Genomic DNA, 23,972 nt, shown 5'->3' with positions numbered 1-23,972 from the left:
CTCTCTCTTTCTCTCTATCTCGCTCTTCCTCTTGGTCGTTCTCCAGACGAGAGATGCACGTAGCATGACTAACTACCATGACTAACGAGTCGGGCGAAGTGCCATCGAGAAATCTTGGCTAACCGAGCGAGAAAGGATAGGCACAGTGAAATATTTTCAGATCTAATATTTCGAGAGGCGCACTATAGGGATGGTATTTTCCCTATTGAGCCCTTGAATTCGTTTATCTTTATATGCCAGATGGTTAGATGGATAGAGTTCGCGCGAAGACGCCAGATGTGATTAAGAATAGTATTTACGAGACAAACTGTAAAAATAGCATCTAACTTGTTCTCATTTCCAATGGTATCTTTCTATTATATGCTTCGAAAATTTAGCCTTTAGGAAGAGATGTGAGATTTTGATCTGCGACAATTACTTAGAGGCTGTATTTATAATTCTGATAAATATGCAAAGCCTCAAAATTTTTGAAACAAATGTAAATGGATGCCAATGAAAGGGTTCTTAGAATATTATAGTCTAAGCAATATGGATGTATCTATCTTTCTCTTGGATATTTGCTTGCTATTTAAGTTTAATCGATCGATTTAAATGACAGATATATACACAGGGAGAGCGAAAGAAATGGGTGGAGATGAACGCTTAATGTTGGTAATCAAAGTTATAAATTGGATTGGATTTAATCCCCTCTGTTTCTTAATACTTAAGTGACAAGTAAACAAAGAGATGTATACTAATGTATTTAATTAGAATTTTAATTTTTTCTAATTTATTGGTAAATATTAAAAAACAATCCGATATTCAGATTTTATTAATTGTCAAATATAAAGTCATTTTTACTATTTTTGTAACATTTAAATTTTGTAAATTTAAAGTAAAATTTATACATTATATATAAGAAAAAAAGTAACGAAAAAAAAATCTTATTGAAAATTATATATTACATATAGATGTCAAAAGACAGATATATAATTAGATTTACAAAATATCCCATACAACATGGCAGCAACATTGCAATATTACCGCACTCTTGCTGCAATGTTCTATACAGTATGGAATAGAAAAAAAGTTAAAAAATCCATAGATCTTTAGTATCTTTCAACGTATACACAGATATTCGAAACCAATCATAAAATTCGAATAAAGTAGGAGGTTGAGACCTTACGGACTCTGTTTCTCTTTCTTTCTCTCTTTCTCTCGCTTTCTCATTCTCCCCGTTCCTCGGTCGGTCCATCGTAAAACTCTTCGCATAATCAAGGAAGAAAAGGCCGCCGACTTTCGAGTTAAACTGTGACGATCGATTGCGCATTCCTCGTCGAAACTTCCAAACTTAGCGAGTCGAGATGGATGACCCGTTTCGGCGGAAAACAAGAGGACTCGTAGGCAGCTTGTAGGTCAGTGGATCGCACACGGAAAGCACATTAATGGAGAATTTTCACTCAACGTTTCTGCTAGACCTCTCGCTTAAGGGAAAATGAATTTTTCAAAACGAACCCAGAGAACGAAGGCATATCGCTTACGAGGAACATCAAGCCGAAATGTTTCACCTAATCGCATTAAATCTAAACGACCTCGTAAATATGGTTGCGTCAATCTTTCCTTTTTTTTCTCTTTTTCTCCCTTTTTTCACGCAAACCGAGTACCACCATTTTTTTTAAACGGCTACCCGGTCGTTCGCTGCGCGAATGAACGTTGATGCGAATTGATGGCGATTGCCGACTATCTGGGGAACTGTTTCGAGAATGGCGGTTTCCATACATTTTTTATGAAACCATCCGCATATCGATCCGAGAACGAGAATTATACGTCTCGTTAAAAGACCATAGTTACGGATCTCACGGAAATTAACTTTCCAACTCTATATATAATATATAAAAAGATTATTTTCAGCGCGCGCAAACACAACGCGAAATGTTCTTTTAATTACTCGACTAATAATAACCGTCCTTGCATAGAATTCATCATTTACTGTGACGTTATTTAGAACCAAATAAATCGATAACATTTCATCATCGATCGAGATGATACATCAATCACGAACCATCTTTATTATCTTGATCTACAATAAAGCTTATTTGTAAAAAGATAAGCCATTGAAAAAATATATCGCAACATTCAGAAGATATTGTCTCGATGCGTACGCTCTTTGGTCAAAGTTTATCACTTTCCGCTCCAAGATCTTATTCCTCCTAACGAATAAACTGGCGAATTCGCCTAAAAAAGGAGAATGCTCTTAATTTCTCTCTCTAAATTCTGCCGTTGGGAAAGTTCGAGCCCGTCGTAGGAAAATGCGATTCAGTAACGAGACTTAATCTCCGGGTGTCGCAAACTACCACTCGCAGAGTTGCCTTACAAGTGGATCCAATTAGAAAGTTTTGCATATTCTGTTAGATTTTATGGAATGCGCGCGCGGTGCGTTTAGAGGCGTGCGCAAAAAACATAGAGATAGGCTCTCAAGATCGCGTAATCGCGGATTCGCGTAACAATTTCCGTCGTCGTACGTGACGCACGTAACGCATTATCTTTATCTCGTTGCGCAAGACGGAATCGTTGTTGCGAATCGCAAGTACGAGTCTGTTTCGGTGATTCTCATAACGGAAACGTACGCACTTTATTCGTACTGCATTAAGTATATTTTCGTATTCAAAACGTAACATCTTTCCAAACTTAACATCATAAATTAATAAATAAATATATATATTTTATATATTTTTTTTTGTTTTCGTACGTGTGTATTCGCTTATGCATTTTTGTATAAATGTGTGTCTCTTGTAGTCTTTAAATATATTCGGTGTAATGTGCTTACAGAGTAAAGGTCGTAACACATTATTATTGCTTTAATTTACAACACTTCGTACAAGGGATCCTCCCTTTGTCGATCGTAAAAAGAGGGAAAAAATCGGATTCGCCTCCTATAACGTAATTTGCTCCCTTAAGCGTGTCTCGTGTGGAGGGACGTGTTAACGCAATTTTTAGCAAACAGCTTATCCTTTCTTATCGATAATGCTCGTACGGTTGCTGAAATTTGCAAATCTTCAAGTATCTGGATACTCGCTTAATCTATATTCGAGGGTGAAGAGATATTTTACGCGTTTATCCTTCGTAAATATATTAGAATCATTTAATTAAATATAAATATTTCCGGCTCAAGAGTTTTATACATAGCTAATATCGAGATCCGATATCCGTTGTCTTATTATTCAAATAATAAATAATTTATATAAATTTACAATAATTAAGTAATCGAGCAGAAATATTTATTTGGATCCAGATACTCGAATAGTTGGATTCTAAAGTGAAACGCCATATTTATCAAGTCTTATAACGCGGTAGTCGGCAATATAATTTAGTTGCAAACCTCGAGCCGGAAAAGCTTCTCAGCCTGGAACGGACTTTTTACAAAGAGTATTAATCTCTAGGTAGCTAGTAATCTCTAAGAGGACCTTTAATCGACTAACACGCGACGCAGCTTTAATTTGATTTGTCACTACGTTTAAACGAGAATCCGACGCGAAATGAACGCTCATCTGGCAAAATCGGGCCACTGCATTCGCACTGAGCCAGCGGATTTCAACTCGCAATTCTCGAAAATAAATACGGGTCCTCGTTCTCGTCTCTCTGCTTCTTTCTCTTCACGGTCCACGGTCTAACATAACGTACTCTCTTACGTTCTCGCACAATTTACATTCCAAGTCGGATTGTGTTCCCTCAGTGAGAATGCATCCTGGCTCTTTCTCTCGTTCTCTCTCGCTCTCTCACTCTTTCCCTTTCTCTCCCTTCCTCTCTTTCTCTAGCAGCGACGCAACTATCTCGGAAGACATTTCATTTTCACTCGTCCACGGTTGCTTCTGTTTGTCCTAGGGGTATAATTTCAGCGGACGCGCCGCAACCAGCCTCGGTTTCTTACGGACAAAACACGGCACATTCGCACTCGAGCAACAGAATTTCAGGATAATCCGCTTTCCCGACGGCGATGAGATATCGATCATTTTCAAGCGCCAAGTGGAAAGTAATGTCCACCTGCATCGACGCCACCCTCGCGTCTTACCGCGGTACAAAATTGTTCGGAGCAGCGGTGGAACGTCGTTCCCTCTTTCTCTTCTTTCTTTCCCTTATTCTCTCTTTTTCCTCTCGTGCTGGTCGAACGAACATTACTATTGCTCAAACGTTTAACCGTGTATACAACTTGCAGCTTGCTGGTCCTCGTATGCGATGAGACGTAGCGTGTACAACAGCGATAAAACCGAAGCGAACGTTTCAGAACGATGTCGTAAGTTGCGTAAATTTAACGACCGTGAAGCTCGAATAGTGTAAATCTTTCTTCCGCACCATTCCAGCAATATACTCGCAGTCCTCTCATCACATACGCAGCGCGACGCTCGAGCGATCAAGACATCGGGCGTCGTCGAGGCAGTAATCCCGAGATGTTTTGGACTGTTAAAAGCCCGCGATAAGGAGTTGGTGGCGCATCCGGCTCGCCTTAACGACTAGACTATCCCCGAATTACAGCTACAGCTGGACCCACAGCGTCCCCCTCACACAAAGACAACGTGCGGCTTCTCGGAAAGCGGGGGCGGCGGCGGCGGCGGCGGCGACTGATGTGCCGGCTCATAATCGTAATCGTACTCGTAATCGTAACCGTAGTCCAGCCGCCGCAGAGCGTTCGATCTGGTGGAAGGGCTGCGCGCGCGATAGAGCGATAGCACTTCCGGCGGCTCGTCCCGCAGATCGGTCACGTCCGCCACCGCGTACACCCCTTCCTCCATCGGCCGCTTCCCGAAGGACGATGGATCGACGACGTCGCGATGCCCGGGCCGGGCGTACCGCGGCGTCTCGTAGATGTTCGTGTCCTGCGACTGCGGGCTACATTCGGTCGCCGACGCGGCCACCGCCGTCTTGCCGCGCGGCGAATCGTACGACATGTCGTCGTTGTTCCTGGCCAACAAGCGGCGACTGTACGACTCGGCGTTCTTGTCCAGCCCGTTGTCGCTTCTACCCACGTAGACCAGGAACTCGGGACGGTTCGGCGCGGCGTACGCCAGCGACGAGCGTCTCTTCCTCTTGGCCCGGGTGAGATGAGCGATCAAAGCGAGCACGGTCGCGGCGGCCGCCAGACAACCGGCGGCCGACAATGACAGATACAACGGGCTCAGGCGACACCGTAGGGATCCCTCGGGTAGAGCGATCAGCGTCTTGCCGGCGAATTCCTCATCGCTGCAGACGATGTCGTGGGTGTCCAGTTCGAGCTGCGTCTCGTTACGTCGCTCCTCGGCGCGAATCACATTCCACAGCCAGTGGACCGAGCAGTTGCACACGAGAGGATTGCCGCCGACACGCAGGTGCGACAGACCGTCGACCGGAAATTGCGTTGGTTGCAGAGTCGCCAGGCTGCATCGACGTAGCGAGACCCATCTGAGGTATCGAGCCCCGTATAAGACACGCACTGGTAGTTCCTTCAATTCTCGATTGCCGTCCATCGAGATGCGCTCGAGATTCACGTTATCAGCAAACGCTCGCGCGTTCACGCTCGCGATCATGCAGTCGTTCAGTTCCAAGTTCCTCAACTCGAAGAGATTGCGAAAGGCCACGGCCTCTAAGGACCCGAGAGGATTCGTGCTTAAAACGAGGCTCGTCAGAACGTTCAGTCTGGCCAAGGCGGCCGTAGGCACGGACGTTAGATTGTTCCCGGATAAATCTAGATACAAGAGATCCGGCAGACGATCGAAGGCGACGTCGGCGATGCCTCGAATAACGTTGTTCGATAGATTTAGAGAGACCAGCGATGGTAATGACGGCAAGGAGTCTCGATCGAGTTCCAGTATCAAATTGTACGACATATCTATTCGCTCCAAGCTTGGCGCTAGCGCCAGATTATTCGTCGGTATTTCCAATAGCGAATTTTCGCTTAGAATCAATGTTCGTATCTTGTGCAGGTTCGTCAGCAGGTCATCAGGCAGACTCGTAATTGAATTGTCGCTCAGATTCAACACTTCCAGCTCGCTGGTGTACTTGAACGCCTGCTCGTCCATGTGCGAGATGTTGTTGCCGGCCAAATTTAATTCCTTCAGGGATGTAAGTCCTCGCAGAGCGTTCTTCGCTAGCGTGTGAATCGCGTTGTTGCTGACGTTTAGCGCAAGCAAATTTTGTTGCAGACCGAAATTCTCCTGGCCTAATGTGTGGATGAGATTCGAGCTGAGATCGAGGCTCTCGAGATTCCCGTAGAAACCGAAGCTGAGATGCACGCTGGTAACGCGATTCTTGGACAGATCCAAATGATGAATCTCCGGGTTCAATTGGATCGGCACGACCTCGAGATCGGCGTACGCGCAAGAGGTGCGTAGACTTTCGTCGTCGCACCGACATCGCGCCGGGCAGATGCCACTAGCCACAGCTGTCATCACGGCGACCATCGCTATCGCGATCGGCAGCGTCGACGGCGACGACGGTCCACGTGATGCCATTCCATATGAGCTTCTTCCGGACTGAAACTACCCTGCGCAATAAAATAACAAAATTAACTATTATTATCACATTAATTATCCGTGAATATAATGCCAATAATAGTATTAAAAATATGGGAACAAATACGTGATAATTATAGAAATCAAGAGTGTCACTTGCAAGACAAAAATATCACGAAAATCAATTTTTGAAGAGTTGAAATTAAATAAACAATAAGAGACAATTATTTGTCCGCTTAAAACTTACATTTTCGACAATTTTTAATCATTTTTAATTTGAAAAAATATTGATATAAAAAGAAATATACATATAACATTTTATAACAAAAAGAATTTCATAGTTGAAAAAGATAAGATTAACTTGAAATTCGTCAAATAATTTTTTGTTTTTTTGATTCAAACAAAATACGATTATATCACAAGAGCTGCTTTATTAATCGTTGCAACATAAATCCGTCTGAATATTATGTAATTTATTTATTATACATATATTCATATGTTATGAAATCACATGCGCCTCGAAGTGCGATAGAAAATTACTTCATCGCTCGGTTCCAATTATCTCTTTAATGACCGACAGTTTAATGATATTAACAGCATGTTAATTCAACATTTCAAAATATCAGAAATCTCTTCTTCAACAAAGTGATGTAGTACTATCATTACAATTAATTAGGTCACATGATAATGTGAAGTAATAATTACTTGACGCATGTAAACATTTTTAAAAAAGCATAAATATAAAACAGAAGATATCTTGAAACATTGATACGGTTTCACTCGCGGTTTCAATCAATTAGAAAATATGCATTACATCCTATTATATCGTATTTGCCACGCAAAGGCACAAAAACATATTCTTCGCGCTTTATACGATATATATATATATATATATATATATATATATATATATATATATATATACATATAACGTGCGTGATTATACGAACGATATTTCTACGCTATGCAGCTGCAGTTTCAAATAAAATCCGCCGTTAGCTGAAAGACCTTTGTGAGCCGAGTAACTCGCGAAAGCGTAACTACCTTTTACGTTCACCGGTTTGCTACACAAGCTCGATGCAAGTTTATTTACGGACACCTGCACGTTCATTCGTGTTCAGATTTCGCGCTGCTTGCATCTTCTCCCGGGATATGTACGACATGGCGCAGTTTGTATGTCAACTTTTTTAATGCCTATGGAGGGTAAATAACGCCACCCACTCGTGACAAAAAGAGAAATGACAAACCGGCTTTGAAAGAGAAGTGGATATTAATTTTGCGTCTCTGCTTCGGCTAAATTTACTGCGCCCGGTTAATTAAATCGTGAAGAATTTCATCTGACGACTTTTTAGCGTCTCTTGATATGCGATACAATTTATTTCTGATGTCGGAGCGAATAAATTAATTAGTGCAAATCAGTACAAATTGTCTCTAGAAATATGTTCATATATATATATACATATATATATAATGAAAACTTTTTGATAAGAAATAATTAATGTGGCACTAATTAAAGAGAAGCGATCGTGTATAAATTCATATTCAAATAATGAAACTCAAGATAATATTGGAAAATACTTCTTTCAATAATAAATCGTCTTACAGATATATTAGGAATAATACTTATTTTTGCTTGACAGGTTTCACAAATTTCTTATAAACCTTTTAAATTTATTATAAATTTTATCACACGTCATATGTATATATATATCGCTCGAAAATACTCAAGTATCAATCGTATTACAGAAAAATATCGCAATGTTACATTTATATCCAGAGTTTTACTTTCCTTAAAAAGAAAAACTCGTAGAAGCTATAAATCAACTTTATTATATTTTTACTATATTTTAACAATATTTTTTCACATCACTTTAGCAGCGTATTTCTCTTACAGTATCTTTAGACGAGGAAATATAATGGAATCACCCTACAGAGCCTTCAAAGAAAGTTGGAGGAAACAAGAAAACGATACGTTTGCCAACGCGGCGCGTCTATTTCTTAGAGCATGGTGCATCCTTCCTTGGTAAATTTATCCGTAAAACAAGCAATTCGACGAGTTGCTGTTCGTATTTCACGTGAAAGCACAGCGTACTTGGTCTATTGCGATAGAATTAAGACTTGGGAAATTTACTAGGCGACAAGATAAACAATGCTCGAGCCATTAATATTTCGTTAAAACTCTCGTAAAAGACATTGTGTTCTTGTTTTGAGAAAATCCTCGTTTCGAAAATTTATATTTTTAATAAAAATAAAAAAAAACGATAAATGCACAAGTAACCTTTTTCATCTTTCTGCAAACATAACTAATTCGTGCAATTAAGCGCAGAATATTTTTAGATAAATCAATGATAGTTAAACATTTAAAGCATTTTTTACAATAATCTTTATTTTATTCTTAAGCGCCATTATAATATTCTTGAAAAAAACGAGAAATGTAATGCATTTGTAATCGACTTTGAAATCCTGGTTTAATATACGCATAGCTCGGGCTCGCGATTGAAAATCGATACTAGATTAGCCCGTCAAATTAACCGCGATTGCCTCATATAATCAGCCTTGTAATCGAACACAAAAGCACCTTGTACGCGGAAAACATGTTTCCCCGAGAGGTAGGTTGAAAACATTACGTTACAATGCAATCGTTGCGTTCTACCCCGTGCCAAAACGCATAATCGAAACGCAAACGTATCAAGCGGATAGATATTACGCACTGCGCCAACGATAATTTCAATCCTATGGCAAGATATCTCTGCCAAGTTTTCTCCTCGATATGTCCAGAAATTCCCCAATATCCTCGTTTCGGTAAGTGCTGCCTGTGCCAGTAATTTTTCACGTCTCTTTTTCTGCGCTCTGCCGGGGAATAACAAATGGCGCTGATCTCACTGTCATGTATAATGCACAGATTTACAGCATCCCGCTATCTGACACAGCTATATGTCCAAAGCCGCCGCCCTCGCTACTCCCTCTCAGGGCCGCGCCATCCCAAAAAAAAAAAAAAAAAAACGTGCCGCGGACGTTAACATCCGCGGCAAGTAATATCCCGTATGGCACCGCGCATCATTTTCTCCGGGAAATCGGGCGCCCCCTCTCTTTTTTTCTACCCCCTAACGGACGCACCGTGACGGGGATGTTTTTCGGCTGCCGGAATATCGTGAGGAAGAAAGTTGCGAAGAGGGTGAAACGAGATCGGCACGAGAAGCAGGGGAAGACGCGGTTGAAGGAAGTTGATTGCGCGGGGAAATTCTAGGAGGATATCTTGCCCCGCGGTAAAAGCTGACATCGCTCTGATAAACAACGCTTGTCTACGACCGTCGGGATGATAAGAGTAAAGCTCGGGAATTAGCCCAAGTATCGCAACTTGGTATCTAGGTCAGCGGAAAGTTTTTATTTCGCTCTCTGGCAACTCGTTAAGGATTTACATTTACCAGACTAACTACGTATAATCTAGTTTTGTGCATCGCAAGTTTCGTGTAAGCTTCAACGGACGATTAAGTACCCGAACGAGGCTATTCTATTAGTAATGTACTACACAGCGATGGAATATTTAGTGCAATATCAAAGATCAAAGTAATTGTTTCTACAGAGCATCCAGCAGAGCATCGCCGCAGAATACTCAGCGTGAAGGTGATCTTGTTGCGGTAAAATAGTATCACGTTAGGTCAATTGACTGTATTGCTGCGAAACACAGAGAGAAAAAATAGTAAAAAAAAGAATGAACTGATTACTCGAAGATATGATTCTTATTTAGAGATCTGTATTCATTGTTTAAAGACTATAAATAATTATAGTTGATGAATTTCTACGCGATAAGATCTTTGCGATGAAGGCTTTTGGATTGACAATAAACTTGTATAATTTCCCCGAGATTGAGCAAATAAATTTAATTATCTTAAATTATTATAATCTCACGCGCGCATACAAACAGTTTATAACGGTTTATTATATCCGGACATAATTTTGTAGCGCGTGTATCATTATCATTGATATTTTATTATGCTGTAATTTATACGCGCTACGTGATATTTTCGCACAAAGAATTCATAAATAATATCGTACATAATTTGCACAATATGTTTACATGTTTATAACGAGCTTGTATTACACGATCACAGGGTGAGCGGAATTAAAAACGTTACATTACGATATACATTATAGCGAGATATTTCCCGTCCGATAAATTATGCCGCGAGCAATTCCCGGCTGAAAAATTAATAGAGACTGAAGCGCGCACAGTTTAATTCTAGATCGTTGAAGAAGCGCCAGGATTCTCAAGATAGCCGAGTTAGATTGCCCCGTTTATCGGCTAAAGGGAACGTAAATAATAAATAAGACGATGCTCCCCCCCTCGTCGCGACAGACGACGAAATTTGCCCGGACATGCATAATACATGTGGAAATGGCATCGAGTGTAGCAGCTAGGCCGCCGGTGGCTTCTTGTCTATAATAGAATCTGCGCCGTTTGCCCGATTCTATGGCGCATAAAGCAAAGAAGTCTCGGATAACGTATAACGGGCCGTCGAGTCGTTCAATTTACAGAATCCTCGAGAACTCTTGTCTCGTTTCGAGCTCAAAAACTGCGAATTGAAGACGAGCCAAAGTCGTACCAAACTTGGCTAACCACCGAATGAACGCTCCAACTTACGAGTCTCTCTCTCGAGCGAGGAGCACGAATCACGCGCGAACTATAATTTTACGATTTACACGTATCGTTCTCTAATATGTGTCACGCCGCAAAGATAATGCAATTGGCAAATCATGTAGCGTACGTGAGATAAGACGGAATATATCCTTGTCGAATACAGTTATCAGTTATCGTAAAGGAAAGGGTATTACCCCTTTGGGAAACAATGTTTAAAATCCTATATAAGAAGAGGCAAATTAATTTTTATCCGTTCATTATTAAACTCATGATGAATTAAACTTGACAAAGCAGGCAAATTAAGTCACACGTTTATCGCAAGATCCGTGGAGAAATTTTTAAATGCGCAACATTTCTCTCCTACATCCCATCCCATTCGAATAAAAAGCGACGACATTGCGGGACTGCGTATAATTAATTTCGTTTTGCACCAAACGGGACGACACTGTGCACAACAGCGAGGACAACAGCGGTAGGAGTTATCTGACGTTATAAATATTCGAGAACGGTAATTAAAAGCGTGCCCTGAGGGTACAGTAGAAGATCAAACGTCGTTAATATCGTCGACGTTAATTCTACGCGCGTTAGTATCCCGGAATTAAACTAAGCTACGTTCTAAACGAATCGCACGAATCGCTGCATTGAAATGCTAATTCAATTAATACTTCGGGGTTAAAAACTTGGCGGCACCACACGTGCGGGCGTCGGGCCCGAAACGACTAATTGGATTAGCATATTAATGCGCGAAATCGGAAAATTCGTTAAGCCAAAAGTTTGCTCTAGCCTAGCCGAGTCTCTCGCCTCGGCCTTAATGAATAGCCCTCTACCTCGGGGCGCACGATGCAGTTGCCGTATAAATTAAGCGGCGAACAGCGGGGGCTGGACCCACATACACACACCCCTCCTGTTTAATTTATGCATTTCTTGACCCCTATCAGCGGACTCGGTTTCCTACCTGTTGGTCCGCGCCTGGCCTACCACCTGTTCGAAAGGGATTCTCCTCCTTCCCTGCTTCTTTCTTTCTTTTTCCTTTCTACAAAGAGGGACCAGAAAATGCCTGGGCTTTTATGTTACGTAATGATCGGAATCTTTGGCGCATTTGTTATATTCGGAACTCATTCGAAGAAACGACGCTTACAAATTTAACGTCGTTTAACGATACCGGGAAGGCATTAATTTTTGTTCAACCATGCGCGCCCACCTTTCCCTAATTTAACTCCGGGACAGCTGCATGATCCGGTTCGAATCCGGCATCGAAAAGATCGCCAACCTCTTCGTAGACGGCAACGGCCATTTAAGACAGCTGGCTGGTTAATCAACGTCGAACCGAATATATTCTACGCAAGGAAGGAAGTTTGAACGATCGATGTCGATAGTGCGATACCCGATGATCAGAAATGGATGTCACGAAATTTAACAATTTACAGATGGAGAATCCGTTTAACCGTCTGTAAAATGTTACCTAGATTTCATAGAGAAATTTTCCCTCGCTTGGAAATCGCGCGCTCAGTCTTTCCTCCTCTTTTGTAACGAAAAATTATGCAAATTGAAGGAAAGATTCGTTTCTCGCGTGTTCGAGCGGGGGAGTCTTCAGCGAAAGGGTTCGAACAGAGTTATTTCCATAGTACGTAGAGGATTAATGCAGTGGTTACTAGCGTCCGGTTCGTATTTCCAGCGAGAGGGATGGCACTCGATCGGTCATCGAGCACGTCGAAACGATTTTAACCCTCCCGGTCTTCTCGGGGCGCGCGGCTGAAGTCCGCGTATCCGCTCGAGTAAAATATTGCTTCACACGGAGGTCGCGGCGACGTAGAAAGGAGAGAGGAAGGAAAAGGGGGCTTGAAAGGGGAAAGAGAAAGAGGACTCACTCGGTTGGGTACAACCAAGCTACGAGGGAAGCGAGTGGGAAAAAGCCCTCTGCAATTGCAATCCGGACAAATATCCGGAGTCGAGATGAACGACGAACAAAGAGAGAGACGGAGAAGGAGAAAAGATGAAAGAGAGGGAGAGACAGAGGGAAAGAAAAGGGCGGAGAGAGAAAAGAGGGAGAGAAAGAGAGAGAGAGGGGAGAGAGAGGGTGAGATTCTGGTAGCGGAGAAATTGTTCGGGCTACTGCGAAACGAAACGAAACGAAACGCTTCTCCTATATATATGCGGTAGTCGATAAACCGCGCCTGCGTAGCTCAAACACACAGAGGCTACCCTCCGTCGTAGCACGACGGCTTTAGAGGGCACGCATACCTCCGCTCGACGTTCTCGTGGACGCGCGCGAGCGCAGGGGTGTGGATTAAAGATATTAAAGATACCCAGACCTCGTTCCACCCCGTGGTACTTCCGTCTCGGTCATATGTAAACCAACATTTCGAGGTCGCACCGTTTCTTTCTTCCCTCTTTCGTCGTTCTGTCTCACTTTCTACGTCCCAAAACACGTTTTCGGTCGCGTCTCTCTCTCTTTTTCTCCTTCTCTTTCGTTCTTTTCTTCTTTCTTCCTTTTGTCATTTCACCCACGGCGATGTTTCCGCCGCGCTAAAAAAAGATTCGGATTTCTAAAGTTAAATCGCTCGCACGGGTTTCCACTTTCGAGGAGACGCGAGATATAGAGAGGTCGAGGCTCGGAAACAGTGTCATTAGGATTGCGGCGTGCGCGTGTATCTTGATATTGCATCTACGTTACACCTACATAGATCGTTAGATCTATCCGACATTATCCGCTTTTACCTCGCGCCACTTTCATCGTGCTCGGTTCATCAGTTACACCCCCCGTTCTCTTGCTCCTTTTTTTAAATAAATATTACGAGCACCGCGCGGAATGCTCGGTTCGTTAGTTACTGCTACTCCTTCCCTCCTAGAAAAAAAGAGATAAACGTCGGCTAAATCGCACGGCACGTTAAACGACGCTTCTTCATCGGGTCTTGCGATTGTTCCAAATTTAAAAGAGCGAAGGTTAGTGGGGTTGCGGAAATCGCCCTGACGATATACACTAGCGTCGTTCCGATTCCGCCATCAAAGATATTGAAATATTCTCAGACTCGGGTCGCACTTACATACACATATATCTCTCGATCGCGAACGAATACGTAGTCGCGACCATCGTCCTGGTCGTCGTCGTCGTCGTCGTCGTCTTATTTCAGCATTCCTCGCTTTCAGCGATCGCGTTTCTCATAAAATCCCCCCGGGCTTCATAAAAATCGTCTGCCGATAAATCACGAATGAAATTCTACGGACGTGTATAATACACACACGCACACAGTTTATATATGTATGGACGTTGCTCTGATCCGCGAGCGATTTGTTCGGTGCGCACAGCTTTGAGCGAATTACGGTCGACAGAGAGAATTAATCGTTTAAGTCTCTCTTTCTCTTTCGCTCTCTCTCTCTCTCTCTCTTGGTGCTGTCAACGCAGTATCTCTATGAATTTCATATCCATGCGTTTCCACATGCAACGGGGATATAAAAATAACTAAACCGCACTCATCTACACGCACATTTTTCAGTCGTGTGACGCCTGATATTGCATATCTCTTATGTTCAAACTGGCGAAGAAATCTCTTATCCTCAAATTATCCATATCGAATTATTTATATCAGTAACTATTAGCTTTAAAGAAGAGAACAGAACTTAATTTTTCCATAATGCAATTAATTAATTGATTTAATATGTGTCATTGATTTTTCCCTACTTTACTTTTATTCCTAAAAAATTATACTTGACATCCATATACTTGATAAACTATTCTAAATTTTCGTTTAAAATTTATTCACTTTCTGCAAAATTCACATATTAATGATCGGTACTGTATAGTTCAACTTATATATTGCGGTTAACGTGCAATTAATCTTAGGAAAATCCAGTACAATTCACGTGTTTTGTGAGACTGTATTCATGTTTTCTGTAATATTTTTCTAATTATTCCAAGTTCCTTGACGAATTTAGAATAGAGTTTTTCTTCTTAAAGGACGACCTTATTCTTGTTTTATTGTCAAGATGAAATTTCTTGAAATAATCAAGCTTAAAAAAATATGAAAAGTCTGTTTAAAATTTACAATAAAATTGTAAATCAGACAAAATTGTGTTAACTACATGTCTGATATCGGAATACTGAATAATTAAAATATTCAATTGACATCTCTTATCAATTTTTAACTAATGGAAGAAAATAAATTGCAAAAAATTAATCTGATAATGTACCATTGAGAGAAAAATGGTTTCTGGACTGGCGTGTCTCTGTTGTATGTCTAAATAGAACGAATAATAATAAAACATTATTGTGTGTTGAATAAACCCTCGCCCAAGAGATATCGACACACGACATAGCAAGTCAATCACGAAATCTGTAGATGAGAGTTCGATAGTTCTAATTTACGATACGTGAAATATGAATATCAATGCATTGGATACGTCAACGCCCGGGCTATGTATCCTCGCATTCCATATTTCGATGGCGCGCAGAAATGTCGGTCAGACATATTAAAATATCCCATCTGTGCTTCTCTGCTGTTCTACAGCGATAACTATCGGTTATTTCCTCCACCTGTCCCTCATCCAGACTCGCTATTTATTTCAATTGCAAAAGTAGTTGAGAATTCGCTCTATTTTGCAACTCAAATCAAATTTTAAAACTACAATTATTAAAATATATTCACTTTCCTCTGCCTCACTTAATAATTAAAAATGTTATTATATTTTAATAATATTTTTTGCGAAGCAAGGAGCAAGAAAACACAGCGTTTTCCAATAATTCAATAATTTTTTTTCATTTTTCAGAATAAAATATTTGAAGTATATGTGTTCAACGCATATATATTATATTCGCTTTAATTTATTCACGTTCCTGGTACAACCATATTTAACAGCCAAGATAATAACCACGCCTAGTTTCGAAACGAAGAGCATAGTGACGTAGTCAGACTAACAATATTAAGCTTGTTTAGTCGTTCGTTCCAGTACGACGGCCAGCCACTTCCCTTCCTGTCCTTTCTCTGCCACGTTTCCGGTTTTCCAGAGAGTAACGACCTACTCTCGTGCTTACGGCTTTTCCACGCAGGATTATGACGTTACCTGACAAGGAGACATCCAAGATCCAATTACAATTGCGTATCGAGAAGGATAGATTCGTCAAAATAATAATCTTGATGTCATAGCAGCTCGTCATAAATATCACATACTCGTCCCCCAGAGTAAACGCGCAGGTTAACATTGTTCAATTACATAATCCGACCCTCGTAACAGGATGATCGATCAAATCCAGGCAATTAGCCCATTTCTTTCTCGCTTCCTGTCCGCTTTCCTGTTTGTCGAAAATGCGGTTCTCTTCCATTGAACGCGAGTTTCCTCCTTCTTACAATGGACGACACGTGAAAGGGAAGATTCGATGGCTCAAATGACGGCGCACCTTGAGCCGGCAGCTTGTGGTCACGATGATCCGCAACGATTATTTTTCACGCCTCAGGCCGCAGCTTCTCACGCGGTCTTCTTCCCCTTCGTGAATGATCTTTTCATTATCGTACGCTCGCGTTTGTAGAACGGACGAGAAAATATATAGACGCGTAGGATTTTGATCAGCAGAGATACCATTAATTATCGGAGCAAACTGCTCCGATTCCTTCATCTCTTCCTTCGATTCCGCCGAGTTAATATTTGCCGTTGTAAGTAATCATATTGACCCTCGTGCTTGCTGCGATTCAATTGTTGTGGTTTCACTCAATTATTACGACGGATGGTCCGAGACAAAAGAAATCCTCCTCAAGTGGGCTTCCTGAACCGCGATCTACCACCTAAAGGAGGAAAGGGAGTCATAAACAAAGGCGACCGGCAAACAATGCCAGCTACAAGAGCAAACACGACATCCGCCTTTCACAGAGCGCCGCGCATAAAACTGAAGTGCAAGGTACAAGTTCACAAGAGAAAAGAGACAGCTCTTCTCTCTCTTCGCTCCCTTTTCCCTCCGGCCTCCTCTTTCCACCGAACTCGGCAAAACTTAAGCCGCGAGGGGGATGTGTAGCTGCGGGAAGTAACGGTGCGCAGAGCCACCCGTTTAGCGTATGTGTACGTTTTATACGGCAAGTTTCTCTATAAATCACCCCGTTTCGCCGGCTAAGTGTGCACGCGGCGAACTACTTCGTAACCAGATAAGTGGTTACCGGAGAATCTGTCGTGTTCTGTAAACGGCAGATTGTAACACACACAATAATATTGCCAATTTATCGATATTAACAAGTAATCTCCCTTTCACTCTTGTTACGCACAGAAATAGAAATAACGCAATCAAGCATCTCGCGTACCGCGCGAGATTCAATCTAATTTTCTCGCTCCAAGCTAGAAACTACTACTATTATTACTACTATTATCTCTGACACTTCGCAAGAGATTCGAATGCATTTTGGGTGACATCTAAGCGACGCTGTCCATTGTGCCCCTCTTTCTACTAAATGAGTTAGTTCACCCAAAGGACACCCTTAATCTTCATCTCAAATCTCATTCCATTATCGCTGGAATAATAATTACTTCCCGAGAATAATTGTCAGTGTAAAGAGAAAGGATAAGTATTTCATGAAAAATATTGAAATAGTGCCGTATCATCGTTTCAGCAACTTATTATTTATAACTGATTAAAATTTACTTCTTTTGTAGATTACGAGGAAATAGAAACGTCAAACTCGGAGAAACTCCGTTTCTTTAGTATCTCATCGACCGGCGCATTAAAATATCGCCCTCTTGCGTTATCGAGACACTCTTCCGCCTGTGAATGACATGCATGAAAAGTAATACAAATTCGATAAGTCGCCACAGGCACTCTACGGGCGAAAATGGAAAGCGCGCATCGGGCGAATTTCCCTCGCAATTCCACGCGCTCTTTGTCGGAACCGGGATGGCTTTTGCATTTCTAATGTTTTTTCGGATAGAAAATCGACACACACGTCGCGAGCTCGTCGAGGGCCGCGTTGGGAAGGACGGACTTTAAAGAAGCGATGAAACAGCTGCAGCCACCTCGAAGGAACGGTTTGATGTAGGGATAAAGCGGTTAGCCGGCAACCTCCCTGCCTCTTTCTCGCTGCCAAAACGGTGGGAGATGGATATCTCTGAAAATAGGATTGGTGCTCGGCACGCATTGTGCCGAGAGGACAGTGTCTCTCCACCTCCGTCTACGCTACCGCTCCTTCTATCTCGCCTTATATTTATAGCTTTCGCCTTTTCCACCGTCGTTCGCGCGCTTAATTCGACCGCTTCGTAGAATACGCTTTTCTTCTGGGAGCTGGAGGGAAAGTAATCCGACGAGTATGCACGGACCTGGCGTGTGCACCAGGAGCGCCAGGTGTGTCCTGATTTATCACGACTGCTGGAAGTTGACTGGAGGACGAGCGGGAGGACGACGGGTGTTGCAGGACTGGCGCGCTGAATCTCTATCCGATCGTCTCGTGGCTTATTAAAATTTCTGACGGTGCATCCCGATGCAACGTATCTGACAGCGATGTCGATTGTATAATATATACATGCGCGTAGTTTCCATGTCGAGTTTTTTACGGCTTCGTTTATTAAACTCTCTCAATCCTTCTCTCTCTTTTTCTCTCCTTTTTTTCTCTTGGAGATATTCGTGTAGGCGTGACGCACGAATAGATTGACGAACATGTTGTACGAACGAGCTCGACGGAAAGCACGGCAAGCCGAGCGCTCTTCTCTCGGCGAGACGATGTAAATATCTATAATTCCCGCGTCATTCACGCCGCATAAGCTTTATGGACCGCTTTATTATTGGAGAGTGGCTCTCTCGCCTCTTGCGCGTTTATTGTACGCTGGAAAAGCTTGAAACGGGGAGTAGGAGAAATGTCCAAGGGGGAGAATGTACGTGCGTAAAGGTTTAATATCTTTCCTGCATATCAGAATTTACGATTGGATTTGACATAAGCCCCGCGTAGCGAGTAAGCAAGATTTACAGTATATTTAATGACTCGCGCTAGCAAGCGCGCACACACGATTCTGGATCGGCATGCTCGCTGTTTTTGTGAGGCTGCGCGTCTAACACGGTTCAGATGTTCCCACGCTAGGCAAGCAGGTGTTGTGGTGAAACCGACGATTAATTATCCGCATCCCATTTAATAGTACGGACGGGTCGATTAATCACGGTACGGCGACTGTTATAACCAATAAAAAAGTTTCGTATGCGATCCCGGGAATGCGATCCGAAACCTTTAAATTGATTTTTGATCGATTATTGCTCTGGTATTCAGAGAAAATATTCAAAATAGAATCAGCTCGTGTCAGAATGCTTTTCATATTCGATTTGTACTATTCTAGTTTAGTAAACAAATTTGTTTTCGCACTAATAAAAGTGAAAAAAATAGAGTCTCTCTTCTTTTTTTCTCTTTCTTTCTCTCTTAATTCTATCTTTGATATATTTTTAAATAATCGAATAATCTCCATATATTGTTTATTTGTACACTGGTAATATTTTCTCTCAATAAAATTGCTACAGTATTTAAAATCCTGAGAAAATTATTTTATGAATATATTCATCATATATATATTTATAATGTACACAGTACAATTTATGTAGCCTAAAATATCAATTGTTTGAATATTGTATAATTATTTTGAGAAAAATCATAAATTATGCAATAGCGATATATTTTTATAACTATCATAAATCATTTGTTATAAAATTCAATACACATTCCAAGTTTTTTTCTCAATAATAATGCACATTATGTTATAAATATTGAGGGAGAAAGATAGAAATATTATAACTTAACCGAGTAAAATTCAACAAAGTGGATAAAACCAGTATTTTATGCGAATAAGTAATTAACCGCCATATTTTTTCATTTATAAATCCCTAGTCGTTGAACAGCCGGTCAAAAAGAAAAAGTAACTCCCGAAGGAACTGCGTCAAAATTTAATACCACTGAGAAACGTACGTGCTAACGCTTACTTAATACCTGCTCCACAATATAAGCCGACGTTATTAAGCTTCGAGAATATTTCGGAACACTTTCCCAGAAAAATAACAGCATTCGATGAAATGAGAAGGGTGCATTTCATTACAAACTCGTCCGACAACGGCTCGATCTCATTGGGATTAGGAGTATCGGAGAATTAATTATGAAGGCCAAAGCCATGGACGAGGAAAAAGTACTGTAATATGTTTACTGGGGAAGACGTGGGAGATTTAATTTGTTTAACAACTTTCGGGAAAAAAATGATTCTCAATTACATGTTCGTTATTGACTTTTACGAGTCAGTTTTCGTATCTCTCTTGGCAAAAATATTTTTTCTGTTTCAACAATAAACTTAAATATTTATAGTATTCAACACCGTCCCTCTCTCGTTCTTTCTCATACATATACAAAAAAATCCACACATGCATATATGCATTACATATATGCATTATATAGTATTATTATCACATAATATCACCTATATTTAGTTATCTTCTTATAAAAAATCGAAAAAATAAAACATCTTATTATATTTCTATAATTTTAATATGTTAAATAATATTTACTACTTCATCATATATATATACTATATCTTCTTTCGTAATATAATGTGTAACTTATATAATTTTCGAATTATTTAATATAAAAATAATACAATAAATAAAATGTATGTTTTTATTCAATTTTAAAACAATATATAACATATAATACTATGTAATAATAAATATTCTGAAGTCATAAAGATTAGTAACAATTCGTCAAATTAATCTTGATTCAATATTTTTAATTCAATTCCATTTTTCTGAATCAAGAGTACAAGAATAAAGAAGTCGTAGGAAAACTTAATGAAAAGATTCTTTCTAAAAAAAGCTAAATAGCCTTTCAAGAATAAGAGCACATAATGACCTTAAAGGCCATTCACTTGCAGCTCCTACCGGTACGCTGAACGTTTAATGAAAGATTTATTTTATTGTGTGTTTCGTAAACTTGTGTAACTAGGTAAGCTTTCTTCCGTAAATCAACGCAACGCGAGTCTATAAAAGCATCGTGTAAACACGGGACAATTTAACGCGAGTCGATAAAGCCCTATTTTAAGGGCAACGCGCGCCAAGGAAAATGCATATTTAATCAGTCTACCGGATGCGATATCGTAAAACGGTATATGTACATATATATATATATACATGTGTATGTGCCGGAGTATAACCGGTAAACAGCTGACCCGAGAAAATCCGTGAACCAGGAACGTCGCTTCGACAAGCATCGAACTTCCAGCTGACTTATCGCACGAAAACGCGTGTGACTCATGGTCGACGTATCGTATCGTATTTTAGGGGTAAGTTTGAGGAAGGAGCGAGAGGGCGAGTGGGTGGATACTTACACCGAGCGACGCAAAGTGTCAGTGAGTTTCCTCGGACTCGTGCACATCGACCCGATACACCCGAGCGAATTTTTGCCACGCACTCGTCAGATTCACCCCGTGAGACCCCCGCGGTCTGGGGTTCCACCGATGAACTTGTCCAGTGATAGATACCCGCCGATACGATCAGGCGGAACACGCACGTCCCATAGCGCACTCGGCCCGAGCCGAACTAATGAGATTCTCTCGAATCACCGGATCGCCGATACACGTGACTCGCCATGAAGACACCTTGAATTGCCGGGACTTGTCCAATATATTTCGCTCGTATCCATCAATCCCGAATCGCTCGTCGCGCGTGATGATCGCGCGCCGAGTGCGTGTTGACGGACAAACCGCGGGTGAAACAGTTGAGGAAGCGGCTTTTGTGAGCAAAGAGAATGCTTATGAGAGTAGGGACGATAGAAGATAGATGATGAGAGGCGAGGAGAGAAGTCAGAGAGAGAGAAAGACGGGAGGAAGCTTGTAGAGAAAGGGAGAAAAGGAGAGGAAGGGGTGGAGAAAGAAGGAGAAGATAGGGAAAGAGAGAGAGAGAGAAAGAGAAAGAGAGGAAAAACGAAAGAACCGCGGATCGCTCCCGGAGATTTCGAACTGCACTGCAAACGGGGACCACAGTCCTTACTGAGCCGGAGTTTGACTACGTACTCGCGGCTGCGAGACTTTGGGGTCTGCGCAGTCGGTCACTCACCACCACCATCGCCACCATTTCCACCACCCTAAACCTCCACCATGGTTCTTCTCGACGCCAACCCTACCTGCCTGCTCCGCCCGGCAGCGCCCTAACTTCGCCGCATGGAGAAAGCCTCGAGTCACGCGTGAGTCGTGATTCTTATTCATATTCACGCGAAATTGCATCGGACCGGGCGGGTCTCTCCGAGGATTATTTCGCGGATTACGCGGGCGACCGCGGGGGTAGCGAGGAATGGAGAAGGTCGAATGGGGAGGGTCGCCGGTATCGGCTTTAGCGTAATAGGAATCGTAATTACCTCTCTCTTACGACGAGTATTTGGCTGGGAATGTTTGCCGCTATCGGACGGCATAATATTGCGAGGATATAAATGCCGCGGCGATGTCGTTGTCGTAAGCGACGCACGTAAGGGAGGCGTTAGCGAAAAGCTCGTAATCGTACCTGGCCGTAAATTAATTAAAAATGGTCGGTTATGTGTCCCGCCCGCGTTCTCGCATCCCGTAATTAATTACGTTGTTTAATTAATTAAGCATACGAATACGAGCGCAAACGTCGCGGCTGCAGCTTATGCGCGATCGTCGCCAAATAATAATTAAAACTTACGGTGCCTAGAATCGGTTTAGAAATTCGTTTTACTTTTTACCACTAAAGCTGTAATTTTTAATTATTATGCTTGGCAGTAATATTATAACTGTATTTTCGCAATTCGTAGTATATATAACTTTTAATCTAGCCAACGCGATGTGATAATGATCGCATTAATTATAATATGATAATACTGCCTCAATCATGCATATATTAAATCTGATAAAAATGTATAATGGAACAAAAGAGTAAAGAAAATTGAGTTACACATATAAAATGTATAAATTATATATATGATAATAAATAAATATTTAAAGGCTCTCTTATATCGAATGAAAATATATATGAGGTGTTTTTCTTTATACCTCTATTTTTTATGTTTTTGCTTCTGTATGTTACATAACGTATATGTAGCTTTTATAACGTAACATTATTTTTATAATTATATTTTAATAACATTCTTTTATATAATAAATTGAACTTATCCATTTACGATTAAACAAAAGTTGTATGTATCGCGATGCCATTGAATATCCTCGATAGCTGATTTTTAAAAGAACATTCGCTTCTTTCTTATATTATATAACAGTTCTGTAATTATTGCTTCGTAGAAATAAATGACATATATAAAACTTTGATATTACTGCTAAAGGAAATGTCTGTATCAAGTTCACGGCTAAAAAAGTTTCCGTCGGGAAACAAGAAAAATCTTATCCGAAGTCTCACGCTGGCTAAAGTTCGTTGCTCTGTACATGTTCCCGCACATTCTATGGCACATTGGAGCTTTGCCAAAGTCATTCTCACATAATTTCGCGAGAATATAAGACTCGAAAAATAGATGAGACTTATATAGATGATGTATATATATATATATATATATCTGTAGAAAGATTATCACGAGTATTGCGTCACAAATATTTAAGACACTTGCCTCAAATGTCTTTAATTCATAATATTTCATTTTCGTTTTCGCCTACGTTAACGTGAAAAACTAGATAATATTTAATAAAAACCAGTAACATTTGTTTAAACAAATAATGGCAAAAATATTATAGCTTTTTGGATTAATTGCTAAATATTTTTATACGCTGATTAAAAATTATTATTTTTTAATCATTATTTTAAATATTTATCTCCAAAGTATTGATGTACACATGTCCAGTTTTACGCAAAATTCTTTACAGATTCATCGAACAATCCAAATGGCATCTCATCGCCATCTATTGTACATCTTTCTAACAATTTA

At 40.9% G+C, this 23,972-nt stretch overlaps 1 protein-coding gene across 5 annotated transcripts; it reads right to left on the bottom strand.

Moving 5' to 3' along the window:
• Nucleotides 1–739: 739 nt before the first annotated feature.
• On the bottom strand, nucleotides 740–22,117 carry LOC145971961 (uncharacterized). 5 transcript variants are annotated; one of them, XM_083100094.1, is made up of 2 exons: nucleotides 21,415–22,117; nucleotides 740–6,493 (listed from the first exon to the last, which is right to left on the bottom strand). In XM_083100094.1, exon 2 carries the CDS (start codon nucleotides 6,459–6,461, stop codon nucleotides 4,536–4,538), a length of 1,926 nt encoding a protein of 641 aa, XP_082956220.1. In that variant the 5' UTR covers nucleotides 6,462–6,493; nucleotides 21,415–22,117; the 3' UTR covers nucleotides 740–4,535. The 5 variants fall into 5 exon arrangements, with proteins under 5 accessions (XP_082956220.1, XP_082956222.1, XP_082956224.1 ...); XM_083100096.1 differs by lacking the exon at nucleotides 21,415–22,117 and adding an exon at nucleotides 10,540–10,660; XM_083100098.1 differs by lacking the exon at nucleotides 21,415–22,117 and adding an exon at nucleotides 10,610–10,659.
• Between the last annotated feature and the right edge of the window lie 1,855 nt (nucleotides 22,118–23,972).

This window comes from Camponotus vicinus, unplaced genomic scaffold (assembly GCF_025532165.1).
Source record: "Camponotus vicinus isolate PSW18456_S1 unplaced genomic scaffold, iyCamVici1.0 SCAF_5, whole genome shotgun sequence".
Taxonomy (NCBI): Eukaryota; Metazoa; Arthropoda; class Insecta; order Hymenoptera; family Formicidae; genus Camponotus; species Camponotus vicinus.
The sequence above is the reverse complement of the archived record's forward strand: the minus strand, read 5'-3'. Positions and strand labels throughout refer to the sequence as shown.

What these genes read in the sequence shown, in the direction of transcription:
- LOC145971961 (XM_083100094.1), bottom strand. Translation starts at nt 6,461, where the DNA reads ATGGCATCACGTGGACCGTCGTCGCCGTCGACGCTGCCGATCGCGATA.